The sequence below is a fragment of the Coturnix japonica genome, chromosome 3, assembly GCF_001577835.2.
Source record: "Coturnix japonica isolate 7356 chromosome 3, Coturnix japonica 2.1, whole genome shotgun sequence".
In the NCBI taxonomy this organism is placed as follows: Eukaryota; Metazoa; Chordata; class Aves; order Galliformes; family Phasianidae; genus Coturnix; species Coturnix japonica.
In genome coordinates, this window is record NC_029518.1 from 22,881,882 (window position 1) to 22,896,846 (window position 14,965).

Genomic DNA, 14,965 nt, shown 5'->3' on the forward strand with positions numbered 1-14,965 from the left:
CTTTTGCTAACTTGAGAGCTACTCTAACCTGTTCCATTCATCTCCAAAACATCTCAGAGAGTCTTGGAAATGTTTCAAGTTTCTATTATCCAAGACTTAACTTGTTGGGGTTTTTTTTTGTGTGCTGTTTTTTTAATGTAAGTTATCTGCCTAGAAAACCTCTGAATAACAGAAGTTGAATAAAAATAGTAATGAGGAACTTTGTATGAGAAATGAAAACACAGTAAAATCAGGTCTTTTGTTGTAGATTGTTGTGATTCTTCACTAGTGTTAAGATAAAGAGTGTTGACATTTGTTACACTGTCTTCCATGAATTAGGATTGCTATACAGGGGAAGTGACTTAATGTCCTTGTTTCGTTTGCTGTTTCACAGTGTTGTTTTTATTTTTCCTTTCCTTCTTGTAAATACAAAGGGATATTTTTTGTGGGGGGAGGGTACGTTGGTACTACTTAAGGAAAGGATGCTCTTTTTTCAGTATCTATTTTCTTAGTTGATTTTGCCTGTTTGGCAATTTAAAAAATGAGTGAGGGGAAAAAAGAACAAAATGAAGAAATTAAAAAACATGCTTTTATTCTTTTTTTTTTCTTCTCTTTTTTTTTTTTCTTGATGAATTTGATACTTTAAAATGGTGTGAACTTGATGATCTCAGAAACTAAAGTATCAGTACATATTTTCTCAGACTATTTTGATAGTATGCTTTCTCTCTGACCAGGAGAAGCCACCTCTGACTGTGAGAGAATAGTTCATTCTCCATAGCTCATTCAGTTCTTGTCCTTTTTGCTAGGACTGACATCAAGATTGCTAATTCATAGAATCATAGAATCACCAAGGTTGGAAAAGACCTAAAAGATCATCCAGTCCAACCATTCACCTATTACCAATAGCTCCCACTAAACCATGTCCCTTAACACAACATCCAGTTGTTCCTTGAACACCCCAAGGGTCAGTAACTCCACCACCTCCCTGGGCAGTCCATTCCAGTGCATATCCATTATATACATTATATAATTATCCATTATAGTAATGTCTTTGTGACGTGGGTACTTGTCTGCAGAAAACTGGTCAAATTCATTTGATAGAGCAGCCATTATTGGGTACCAAACTTCAGCCAGCATCATCTTGGCTTAAATGGCAGCTGGACAGTGTCCATCTACTAACAGTAGACACAGTAACAATTGTGTCTTTCCAGTTGTGTCTTTCCCTTGGGATCTATGTTGTTTCCAATCTTCTTACAGCCAAAAAAGAGCCCAAAACATTTTCTATTTCCCGTGGGTTTCAGATCCCTTTTTTTTTCTGAAACCAAATGCTTACTTTCAACCCCAAGAAACATAACCTGTGTAAGATGAATAAGCCAGCACAAAATAAATGTCAGTAGTGGGCTTTACAGAACCTTAAATGTTTCTGTTGGTTTTTTTTTTAAAGCCATCGACAGTATGATTTAGACAGGAGTAGACTATAAAGTACACTTTCCAAATTTACAAACTAATTTCAACAGTTAGTAGTACTGTAGCATTTTCTCTCAAAACAAAGGCATACAAATATAGCTTTAAAAGTTCTTATTTTTCTGGAAAAGAAAAAAAGAAAAAAGAAAGTGGAAAACAAATATCTTGAATCTTCTGAAACTTACTTTTTCTTTCCTAATTTAAACTCACAAATTTTCTTGCTCTTATCCGCTATTTACATTCAAGATGAACATCCAAAGAATTCAAGCAGACTTTAAAACAACTTTACAGAAATCTTCTTCTAAGGCTTCCCAATTGTTTGGCACCACGATCCTCACGTTAATATTTAAAATCAATAAGAAATAAATTCTGTTCCGAATTTTACTATTTCTGAAAATAGTCTGTTTTATGTCTACTAATTTAGTATTATTGGAAAGGGAAGAAGAAGGAAGGATAACCAAGGCCTGTATTTTCTGTGACTGCACTCAGCATGATACTGACATAAAGAAGACTTTTTGTGGCATGGCATTGCTTCATTTTATTTTTGTTTTTTAGGGCGTGCTTCATAAAGAGTGAAAAAATATCACATTTCTGTTGCTAACAGTCTTCTGATTTTCCTTGCAGTACTTTTCTTTAAATAGAAATGCAATCAGCATTTAACTTTATGTTGTCATTGGTATTCATTTCAGATCTGACAACTGAGTCCATGAATCACATCCTCAACAATCCTTAGAAGAAGTACATAAAGTACATATGGATCACATGCACTTAGATACATCTTCACATATGTCAGTGGTTTTGCAGTATCAGGGGACTTTGCTGTTCTTCAAACTCAGGAATTGTATTTAGATTATAGGCAGTCTTATTGGTAGTTGATGGTATTTTTACGTATCCTGATTCACTACTTTCCCTAGAATTGAAATGATGTGATTCTGATTCAGAATCAGGCTGATTCTGACATCAGTGTTAATGATGTAATAATGCTGAATCTGAGCAGAATTATTTCTGATTCCCTAATAACAAGGGGGCATGTCTGCTTTACAGGTGCAGATGCAGATGTGTGATTGCAGTTCATGCAAATTTGTGGAAGCATTGAACAGATAACAGTGTAGAAATGGTAGCCCAGATTAAGCTATCTAACAGTTTCCAACACTGCAGTTTGTGCTGAGGCTTCATGTACACTAGCTGTGCTTCACTTACTGGTAATATTTACACTTCTCTAAGGATAGCAAGGATTTACAGCTTGTAGGCGCACCTTTCTCAGTGGTGTGTATACAACCTGAGTGAGATCAGAATGATTCCTGTTGTGTTACTTTCTTTATACAAATTATCTTTAGTTTATGTGGTTATTTCCCCATGTGGATGAAGATTTTCCTTATACTTCTGAATGCTAATAGCAAAATGGAATTAAAAAATATCTTAAATTTAAATTTGTTACTGGCCTTTGCAAAACTACAGTATTGGAACAAGTGACCAAGATCAGCCCTCGTGCAACATCAGGGAAGTGGAGGAAGACAGGTTTATGGCTGAATGTGGGGCCCTTGGCTCACTCCTTGTTGCAAAACGCACAACAACCATGTTGCTCATGCTTCTGGCAAGTCATCTTCTCCAGATTTTGCCCAGCATTATGGTTTCTTTTGCCTACCTGCACCATCTCCCTTGTGCCTACAATGGGTGTACAGAGAAAATGCAGTGTTCTGGTGCTTGGTGCAAACCTGACAGTAACATGAGAGAGACTTTGTTTTCCAGGAGACTGCCTTCCTAATTGTGTGTGTGAAGTATAGTAAATATATGGGTTAAAAAAAATCATAATTCAAATCCCTATAGTGGTACTGATCAGATCTCTGTTTCTGTAGCAATGAGAACCGAAGGTGGCCTTTTAAGGCGCACAGTTCATCTACCAATTTCCAGTTCTGCTTCAAGATTCTTAAAATATTAGAGTGTGTGCTTTAAACCCACAAAACTTACCTTTACCTAATTTTCACCATTCTAACCTAAGTTTCCACGGAAACAGGGTTGAAAAAGCTGCTGGTAGCCAGCAGGCAGCCAGCAGCTGAGAGTGAGAACTCTCCTTTGTCACTTTCCACTACTGGATGCCTGCTGCGTGCCAGTGTGCAAAGCTACCTAGGCTTCTAAAATCTGGAATACTTTCAATTTGGGGGGGGGAAATTAAATTAATCTACTCTTTTCTCTCTTTGGATTCCCACAGTAAATTCCAGGAGGGAAAATGGGCTAATGAGTCCCCATCTGTTTGGGTACACCGACACCCAGATATTCAAAGCTGTCCCAACCAATTGGGCCTCTCCTTTCTTAATTTCCATCTTTTGAAAGCATTCTCCCTCAAATTTTGTGTCTGTTTACATATATATACACATATACTAGTAGTTCAATTCTCAGTGTGCATATCTCAATTGACCTATATATCTACCAACATTTTGCAGAGTATAGTAAATGAAAAAACATTCTTTTTTTCCTGCATACTTAGTGAATGGTTTTGAATGAATGCATTATAACTGATCCTCAGTTAAATATTAGGACTAGTATGTGAATGGAGATGGCTTTTAACCAGAAGTAGATTATAGCTGTGGGAAGACTAAAGGGTCTATTTGGTCAAGACTCATACAAAACTGAGATAAGCATGCACAACCTGACAAGATCAGATTAGACCCTTCCCCCACAAGTGCTTTTCCCATAAATATTTATCTACTTTCTATTATAAATAACCAGGAAATGAAAAAGAAAGATGGATTCTTTTTTTTTTTTTTTTTTTTTTTTTTCTCCCCCTTAAAAATAGCCTAGAAACAGAAATGCAGCATCAAATCTTTGGGGTAATGATATTTTAAGTATGCCATAAATTCCAACACTGGTTTGCTGTTTCTTAAAAGGGAGCCAAGCACCGAAATCCTCTGTGGCAGCTACATAATTTGGCAGCATTTATAAACAAAGAAGAACTTTGCACAAAAGTGCATTCTTGCCTGTTATTAGGTATCTCAGAATTAAATAACTTATCACCTAGAAGAGAATAGGTGTTGACAAAGTCAGCGCTGCTGTATTTTTAAGCTTGCCTGAGGTGACATAGCCAGCTCCAGAGTTAAGCTTGGCATTCTTTTGCCCTGTCTTTCCTCCCCCAAGCCCAAGTGAATGCTCACTTCATCAATGAGAAACACAGCCAGCTCGCCTGCCAGATGTAACGAAGATCCATTTGGTCTACAAATTCCTATTTCATTCAGACTGTCAATACTCAGGCTTCCTCATGCACTGCTGCTAAGGGGTAAAAATCTGAGGCCGTACAGGTGTCTCCAACTCAGAAATGAATGTTTGTTGGTGACCCACTCATGAGCAGAACCTGCGTGGATTGCCTTTCTGATATAATTAAAAGGTGGCTTTTTGCCTTTGAGATTTAAAACCGAAAGAACACAGAATAATATTTTATGTTCATTTTTGAAAGTAACAAGTGTATGCTCTTAAAAACACTCCGTTGTCACATAGGATGATGTTCCTATTTTTTATACCTTAAGATGAAAAACGTAAGTCCTTTTTTTATTTTTTCTTCATTTAAAAAAAAAAAAAAATTCCTTTTTTTTTTCCTCCAGCATTTTACGATGGGATAATGAGACAGATGTCTCTCAACTGGAAGGACATTTTGACATTGTTATGTGTGCTGACTGGTAAGTACATAAAAATCATAAAACTCGTGTTAGAAAAATAGCTTTGCTGGAGTAATTGTACTGTGCTGCTTGCTGATGGCTAAGCAAAGTCAACAAATGAAGCACAAAGCCACCTTAACCTCAACAAATTAATATTCATCTCCATGTGACAGTTATAAGGTAGTCTTCTATCACACAGTAACTTCTACCACATTATTTCCCAAAGATTGATTTTGAGAAGCATTTCCATTTTCTGGAATTGCCTCTGTTTCATGCTTGACGTATCAGTAAATGGACGACTTAGGCAAATTGCAAATAATTATGGCTCAGTGAGGAACAGTCTGGAGAAAAGGGAGTTTATCAACACAAACAGCTCAATTAGCTTACTTCTTAGGAAAGATCTGACTATTGATATAAGGGGATATATTTTTTTGCTCCCTGGAAAATCTTTCCAAGGAAAAAAAGATTTCATAACCCCCTTTTTTCCCCCCTGTGACATTCTGCTTCTTAAATCAATTTGACAGCAGTATTTGTAGAAAAAGGCTTTATTGTTATTTACAGTCACGTATGTTAATTGTAAGAGAATTCTTAGTAAAAAAAATCCAAGTACACCATTTAATTTATGAAAAGATGGTTACATGTTGTAATACGGGATATTGTTTAATGATTCATGCAAATAAATTTTATTGACAGAAACCATTATTGATACTGAATCTGTGGAATTGTGCTTGCTTTATTTACAGCCTGCTAGCTTTTTAAATGGCAAATTATTAATTATTTGCAATATATAAATTAAATGTAAAATGAGATGTACAGATTTAATTTAGGAGAGTAGTTATTTTGAAGTAAGTCTGTCTTTCGCTCATATTTCCTCTTGACCCTTTAAATGCCTAAAGAAAGAAAGAGCTGTTTGTGTTTTGTTGTACTGCACGTTGTAAAGGACCAAATTCTGAGAACAAGGACTTCCTAGGATAGCTCAGTTCAGCTGATTTCTGTGTCCTACTGAGAAACAGTTAAAGGAAAAAGGGAAAGGGAAGTGTGAAGCTGTCTATTGTCTTTTTAAACAATGTTCTTTTAAACAATGTTCTTTTTAAGAGGCTTCTGATAAAATATTCCTCTAGGGCTTTTTTTTTTTAAATTGTTTTGTTGTTGTTGTTGTTTGTTTGATGTTTTGCTATTTAAGCAAACTCTTGTGATTTCAGAAAAGTTATCATTTTAGTATGTCACAGGAGACAGTGTATTTAGTCCTCTTTTTTTCCTATTTCTAATACCTGTTTGTTTGCAGGCTGCACAACAGTGCTTCATTTAATTTCAGAGGAGTTCTTTGTTCCCAAAAAGGACAGAGGAGGGTTTCTAACTAATCGCTGATAATGTGCCTCAGAGATGCATCATCTGATTAAAATAAGGAGCTAAACAACACCATATGATTTCAGCAAGTAATTTAGTAAATGCCTTCCTCACCAAATATTAGAATGGATACTCCAGGTTTCATTGCACAGATGAAGTTAATGCTGGGCAGGATTAGATCAGATTAAGTATGAAAGTCAGATCAGAGTGCTGGCGGACATGAGCAGGAGGGCAACAGTCTTCTCGGAGGCTTAGACAAGGCTCACATATGGATGTTCTCCAGATTATGTGGGTGAAGCAAGGTCTTGCCAAGAGATTTAGAGTTAAATTTGTTCTTCACGCAAATATCAAAACAACCTGGCTGTGCCATCTCTTGTATTCTTGATACTCACACCATGTCATCCTATTTGTACTGTGAGTACAGCAGAGCGAGACTTAAGTTGGTGTCTTTTTTTCCAGTAATATTCTTGCTAATACTCCTCCTGATCTTTTTGGAAATAGTGTAGTTTCTTTAGGAAACAAAGAATCACACACGACAGGTAAAATACATTATGCATTTGCAATCCCCGTGTTTTGTATGTTTATTTTGAAGCACTTATGTTGCAGGTAAGTGTATAAATATTTATAGATTTCTAAAAAATAAATAGAAATGTGCAGGTTAGTTTAAAGCACGCGTTTTTATTCAGAAATTGCCTCTGTTTTCTTATTCCAAATGCCCATATATCTAGTTTAATAAGCATGAAATCCCTTTATTGTTTGCTTCTTTTAAAAAATCATTCTTTTAGTTACAGACACTAGATTTTCTGATACACAAAAAAGCTTGCTTTATCAAACTCAAATCATTCTTTTCATTTTCATGTATTTCTCTCCCGAGATATAGAATTGACTTTAGAACTGTTGGCAGAATTTTTGCTTCCTGATTTTTTTGGGGCTGTCATTGAAGAGGAAAAGAAATCTCTTTTCTTACAGCTCCACAGCTGAAAACTGAAGTATTCAGTGATAAAAACAGATAGGAGAGATTGTATTTAGTTTAACACCACCATATAGCTCATTGTCAGTCAATAAAATCTGGGATTAGAACAGAGAACTATAAAGCAAAAAATCTGAGTTCAAATATTAGGTACATGGATAAATTTTTATTGAAGTATTTCCAGCAAGGGTGATATTGTCTGATTCCCTGAATAGCTAACCAGTGGTACTACTTGATCCCATTTACATGAAAACAAGCTCTATTCATAGACATATTCCAGACCCACATGGAGGTTCAAGCAAAAATGTACGTGATTACAACAAGCGGTGATGTGTTTATATTCATATATTTACAGTCAGGCGTTCATAAACCTTGTGTGCAGGGGTGGAAAATAAGTTACTTCCCAGAACAGACAGTCTATTAGTTAACAGCTAAATTTAGAAGCTCAACTAGATTATAAAATAAATAAGAGGCAAACGGTGAAAGCTAGTCATTATTTAACCATTCAGGATTTTGACAATAAAAATAGTTTCATGGCTCAGCAGTTTCGAAATAACTTGTAAAATGTCAACTATGAGATAAAAAATAAGGAAAAAAAATTATATCTCGGCAAGTCCACACCTGGAAGTAGGATACATTGGAAGAAATTACTGAAATAATGGAATTTTTAGAGCATATCCACTCACCTCGATTTTTTAAGCAGCGTTTTCAAGGCCAGGGGAGGCTGCCAGAATTCTGAACTTTCATTTGACCTGCGCTTATAGGTACAAGGTCAAGCAGATGCTGGAGCATGAGTATGAGTAGAGAGGAGAAATAACAGGTGTCCATGTGGATGGGCCACGAACAAGACTCATCCGCAGCTCCTAGGAGTCTCACATTTCTGATTATGATCTTTGTTAAGACAAAGAAAGAAAGGAAGAAAAAAGTTGCTGAGATTTTTAGACTGAGAAAACAGTCAGTGTCACTAGGGGAGAGCTAGCTGAAAAATCTTTGCCTTGCAGGTTTTTGCAAACTGAATTTTTAGGCATAATTTTTATGTAGAGACAGAATATGGTCTAAAACTTCATATCGCCTCGTAAATGCATAGTATCCAACTTTATGTAGTTAGAGTGATTGTATTCTTAAAGTTTGGCACATGTGCAAGGATTTTCACTGCAGAAGCTGGCGGGCCTGTCCCACATTATTTTTCCTGCTGAGACCCTTGCTAGAGTCACGAGGAGTCATGGATTCAACAGGAATGCAAAACTGAACTGAAAATATTCCTTAGATAATTTAAAATATACCCATTCTTTTCCTGTTAGTATTTAATTTAATATAAAGAAGTCTTTGTGCAAGAATGCAGTAAGATTTCTATTGCTCTTCAATTTAAATCTATTATTCATTTCAAGACTGTTTGATTGCCCACACTTTCAAGTGCATTGTAATCTGACAGTGTAGAAGGTTGTTTTAGTTTATGTTAGCCGTGCAAGTGAAGGTCAACTAAAAGTGACTCTTACACAGGGCACTCACTACTCATAAATGTAATGATTTCTGAAGTATACCTGTAATCTAAGCTCCTTTTCTAATTGAAAATATGCAAAAAGAAGAATAAGTCAACATTGCACTCTATAAAATGTAAGCACATGCCAGTTGTTGCAAGGCACAAGATAACATGACAAAACAGCAGCATGAAATGAAGAAAGTATCTACCCTTTTTATTAGATGTTTCATGGTGGCTTGCTTACATACAACTTTGGTGCAAACTTTCATGTGATTTTACAGATTAGCAGAACTGCCTACACAAAGGCCAAGTCATAAACCATGTTCTTGCCTCTTTACTGCCAAGATCGGAAACTTTTGCTGGCCACAAAAAAGCCTTTTTATTACTGTACTACACTTGGATTTTCACAGGCTCCTTTCTACATAAACATGAGATATTTTTATAGGAAGTAAAAAAACCAAAAATGTATATCAGCTTTTTAATGGAATAAATACTGAGCCCTCCGAAGTGAGCCAAGCTAAATTTAAAATGAGGTATGAGAACAAAGTGAGAGTGGTTTAGAACAATATATTATGTAATTTGAATGAGCTTTAAAGGATTTTCCAAGGGGTACATATTCAGTATGCTATGTTAGTATTTAATCCTACAAATGCTACTGCTAAGAGGAATTGCGTGACTAAATCTCCTTCCATGGGCCAAATCCTATGCTGGACCTATGTGCATCACAGATCATCTGACAACTTCTTCTGTTTTTTCCTCATTCAGGACATCCTCCAACTCAGAGGGAAACTAGAAATGTTCTTCCATGCTCCCTCTGGTCAGAGTATGTGGCATGTTTCAGTCAGTCTCCTTTAACACTCAGATATCAAGTGGGTGTCAGGCAGAAATGGTATCCTTGAAGTTGTCCAATCTCTTGGCAGATCACCTGAATATTTGAAGCTCCTAGTGAACAAGGACCTATAAGTATATTACTGCAAAGGAACAAGACTGGTGGCAGTAATTGTGGCATAAAGGTCCCTGAAAAATGAATTTTAGCTCTGTAAAAGTGCATCAAAATTTGAAGAAACTTAACTCATAGAGATTCTTTTAGGAGAGAACTCGTGCACTATATTCCATCTCTTGTGCAGGTGGCCATGTTCCTGGCAAAGTAATGTCTTATGGTATCTATCCATACAAAGATCTACCTGAAATGAGTGTGACTAAAGCTCCCAGGAGACATTACAGAGATCAACTGCTATTTCAATGAATTAAGTTTAATCAAATATTTGTCCATTTCTTCCAATAAGATTAATCAAGGTTGAAGGGCAGATATCATGCCAATTGCTAAAATTTGAATTTCCTTTTGGACAGGCTGCCAGTTAGTCAGCTTATCATACAGTAATTCAGTACCTTCCTGAAGGAATTAAAGATGTAATATATACTCTTATAACTGACTGACTTGTGGTTAGCAAGCCACAGTTTTAATATAATCATTTAGAAATTTCAAACCTGGAAAAAAATCACTCACCCTACGGAAAGTTCTGTTTTAGTAAAAAGGAATGGAGATTGTAGAAAAGCGTCATAAAGAATGGACAAAGTGCCTTCTAGTGTGGAACTTGAGCTAGGAGAAACTGGAAATAGTTTTATTAAAGAGAGAGAATGAAAAATAATGAAGAAAGCATCACATTACTTATGGCCTGCTTGATAGGAGTCTTTGTTATCTGAATTACCAATATAAATTCAGCCTATGGTAGTAAGGACTGAAAGGCACTGGTTGCTATCTGATGGATGTTTTAGATGTCTCTCATCCACATTAACTAAATGTCCACAAACATCTAGGCAGGAGTGATCGGTACCCTGGTTGCCAGTATTAGTATATACATTAAGGTACTGAGGGGCACGAAAAGTGGATTATTCCCTCAAATCATCAGATAATCATGCCAAAATAGGGATGAGCATGTCGGCAATGTTGCATGAGAAAACTGACTTTGCTGCTGTCAGTGCAGTAGATGAAGGATTTCAGTCTTGAGGGAGGACAGCTCTGTATGATTTGGGTCATTGTGTTTGAACAGCATTTGAGGGAATGAGGAGTTGGGGGCTTGCAACTCTTTCTGTGGAAAGATAGACATAGATATAAAAATAGAAAAAATCTGCATAATACATAATAATGAATTAATTCTACAACAGTAAAGGGAAAAGGAAAAAAATACCTTTAATAATAGCGCCCAAAGTACAATAGAGGATACTTCTAAAAATTCCACCCTCCCTTGTACAGAAAGCATGTAAAATGTTAGCTTTGTATCACAGCGTATTAGTTCTGATTTCTGATAGAGTGGTATTTTAATAGCATGTATATGTGATCTGTGAATTTCAGCCTCACAGAGGGTCATGCTGGTATTTGAGCTTTGGTTTAGGTGCTATTTGTTTCAGGATTCATCTATTTTTGTTTATTTTTTTAATTAAAAAGTACTTGAATTGGACCACAGGAATGTAGACCACAGTTTCTCTTTTACAGCATTGTGTAAACATATGTAATTAGCCTTGTACTTATCTGCATTAGTATCATTAGAATTGAAAACCCATTTTAATCTGGATTCTGTTCTCTTCTCAATGTCAGCCTGTTTCTGGACCAGTACAGAGCTAGCCTTGTTGATGCAATAAAGAGATTACTCCAACCCAGTGTAAGTATGTTTCTATTTTCTCCTGAACACTGGCTTCAGAATAATTAGTCTGTGCACAATGATTGAGAGAGTAATGGAATGGCAGGATTAATGTCATGTAATACTTTAATACTTATTATGTCCAACTTCAATTGAGTCTTCTAATCTATCAGATTCTTTCCTAATCATAAACTAGGAAACTTCTTATACTTGGCCTTCAGATAAGGAACACAGTGGGTAGTAAAATAAATGAAACCGCTTCAAAGATAGCATGAGATTATTTTTATCAAAGCGTTTCTCGAGTATTTTCCTTTGATAATAATGTCTTCATATTAAAGTAAAAGTACGATATTGAAAGTTTTTATGTTGGCTTCTGTCATTTGTAATCCCTTCAATAGTAACCTTTGTCATTGTGTATTTATTTATTATGAAAGAATATTTTTTTTCTTTTCATTTCTGTTTATGTGAAATGAATAAATCCCTTATGCATATGTTGTAGAACAAAACTTTTTTTTTTTTTTCATGAAGTAGGCCTTGTATTTACATGTTTTCTATTTTAAAACATAGTGAAGTCAAGCTTTTAATAAAATGCTACATATTCAACATGGGTGTCACTGAGAATATATTTTATGTATCTCAGTCTTCTAGGCTATTAAAATAAACCTGAGAGACTTACAGGAGAAAAGAAGCTGTTATATGCATATATTTATAGCCAACAAACAATCTTGAATCTAATTAAAAAGGGAGAGAGAGAGAGAGAGAGATCAAAAAGGAATAGGAGAAGACACAAAGTGTGTAAGAAAGAAACTGAATTCTACTTTTCATTCTTACCATATAAATCTTTCTGTATGGGAAAATTTCCACTTCAACACAAAGCTATTTAGTGCTAACAATTCATTCTCCAAATTTTATTTAAGAATTTCATTTTACTTTTTGTATGAGAGATTTTCTCTATATAAGGAATATAAGACTCAAACGTGCAAAGACTTAAGAAACTGAGTCATTTTAGCCATGTAAGTAATCCCATTCTTTGCTAAGAGTGATCAGGTTTCTATTCTTGGTTCTATCATAGACTTTCCTGAGTGACTTAAGGCAAGTTACTTAAGACTGAATGATTTTAATGAGATGTGGATCAAAGCTGCCAGGCAGACAGGAGAAATGTGGTCACCCTGGGGAAAATGTTACCCAGATATTTTTATCAGTAGGAGCAAGGGTGATATAGGGAACTTGTGGCCACAGTTACGCATTTGGTGTTATACCATCAGCTGCCAGTGTGCAATAATTTTGAGGACCTCCAGGTGATTTGGAACACAGAGATTATCTCAAATTAATTAAAGTCAAAAAAAAAAAAAATTGGGGTGGCCCAAATGAGTGCCCTCACATGGTTATTTGGGTATCACCATAGGCCACTGCATTGATAGCATGAAAAGATGTGGAAAGAAAGTATGAATAGCAAGAATTTTATAAGAGAATGGTGTGGTGATGTCCATGAAGGACCATTCTACTTTTCTGAAGTTATTTAAAGATTTTCAATCTGGTTTTAAGAGATATACCATGTTACACTCTATTTTACTGTATTTCTCTTTCAAACTAAATTTGAAGTATTTAGTCTATACAGTGTGAGAAGGACTGATTGCATAGTTTGCTGAATCCAAACTGAAATTAAGGGCAGCAGTGATGAGGTATAAACCTTACTGCCTCATCAGAGCTGCTGGAACAGTGACTGACGTTGAGCTTGACACCCCAAGAAACTCAGAAAGTTCAACCATTGCTGAAATGCCCACAAATGGTGGTGTCAGTAAATGCCCTGAGTGGGGTACATGTTCCCCATTACGGTGAAGTTGCTGGTGAAATTGAGGGGCTCCAGGGGAGTCTCATCCTCCTTCTGCTAGAACAGAGTTCTAGGGAGCATGAGATGGCAGCATTGGGAGAAGGACCCTCTGTTGAAGGCTCCCTTTGCTTGATAACACTAAAGGATGCCAAGGCTGTGAGGGAATGTTTCACACTGATTGCGAATTTCCTGTGTTTAATGTTTTTCATCCGTATTCAGACCTAACATTTACATAAGCAATTCCAGTGCCTTTAGTGGGAGTTACACCCCTTTGCGCACAAAATTATTTAGCCACAAAATGAAAGTTACAGCTACACAAATGAACAAAAATGAGTTGCTTTGGGTATTGCCCTTGGTCTCCTTTGTGCTTAAATTTCCCACAAGGGAGATGAGGATAACAGTATTTCCCTATCTCACAGCGACATTGTGAGAATAAATACAGTGCTATGGTATTAATGATTACAGTCTTTTGTGTACACATTAGTACCATAGATACTGAGGTAGTTTTTTTGCTGCCTCACCGAGTGTTGTCTCAGTGTATGAGTACATGTGCTGTGGCACATAGATTTCTCATGTATCCTCCTCACTAAGTGTGTCAGCATTATGACTTTCCCGAATTCTTTCTGACCTGATGTTATTCAATCTTTTTTTATTTTTTCCGATACATGAATTTGCATTTTCTTTAGCCAAATATTCTGTAGTGTATAATCAATTCTGTAATTTGTTTAGACACCCACAAAAATGCTTTTTTTTTTTTTTTTTTGCCTATTTGGTTGGTTACAGCACCTCACAAATTACTCTTAGCTGTCATTAATATAGAAAACTTTGTGTTCACCTCAATTTGATATGTGGTTTGTTGGTATTAACCTTTGTTTACAGTTCTTCAACTGGTTTTCATTCCAGGTGACAGAGCACAATACTCAGCCAATTAGAATTAATTTTGCAAATAAGATTTTTAGAGATGCTATATCAACTGGGTGAGGTTTGGGGCAAATAATTCATACAGGGTGTCTAAAATCTATCAGTTCAAAGTAAAGCATTTTTGTTTTCTTAAATACAGAAGGATGAACAAACTACTAGCTAATGGACCATAACATATTGCCTGGGCATCATAAATGGCCTGATCATCTTGAAAGATCCCGAATTACTATGCAAGAATATTAAGCTGTGCTTTCAATGCAGTTTTTCCATTTAGGGTCAAATTCAGTTGCACTGCTCAGGTAGTTTAAAATATCTTTTTTTAAAAAAATTAATGATTGGGTCTCATGTGCCTTCCATTTTACCCTGTTGTAATTCCACTAACAGCAAGTGGGAGGTACTCTTCTATGTGTAAAAGTAAAAATAGAAGAATATTATTTACAGTCTTTGTGTGGTCATGAGCTAACAAATGGCTTTGCATTGAGGGTATATTTTGTATCCTTTACTGTGTTTTAGCTGGGTAATTTGTAGACGCTGCTATTATGTGAACAGGAGCAGTTGTGTTGCAGTTGGCAGTTCTCTAAAGAATTTATTAGTTTCTATTTTGCTTTTGCTTAATCACAGAAATATTGCATATTTTGAACAATGATTTATATTATCCTGTTTTCATACTTTAGTAAGAGAACAACG

The 14,965-nt window shown here is 35.8% G+C and overlaps 1 protein-coding gene across 2 annotated transcripts in view; it reads left to right on the plus strand.

Annotated features, from left to right (window-relative positions):
* Positions 1-14,965, plus strand: part of CAMKMT (calmodulin-lysine N-methyltransferase) — a 175,492-nt gene that overhangs the window by 152,130 nt on the left and 8,397 nt on the right. For both annotated transcript variants that reach the window (XM_015857439.1, XM_015857440.2), the window contains exons 8-9: positions 5,037-5,111; positions 11,484-11,547. In XM_015857439.1, the coding sequence (XP_015712925.1) occupies positions 5,037-5,111; positions 11,484-11,547 (139 nt within the window). The remainder of the gene's footprint in view (positions 1-5,036; positions 5,112-11,483; positions 11,548-14,965) is intronic.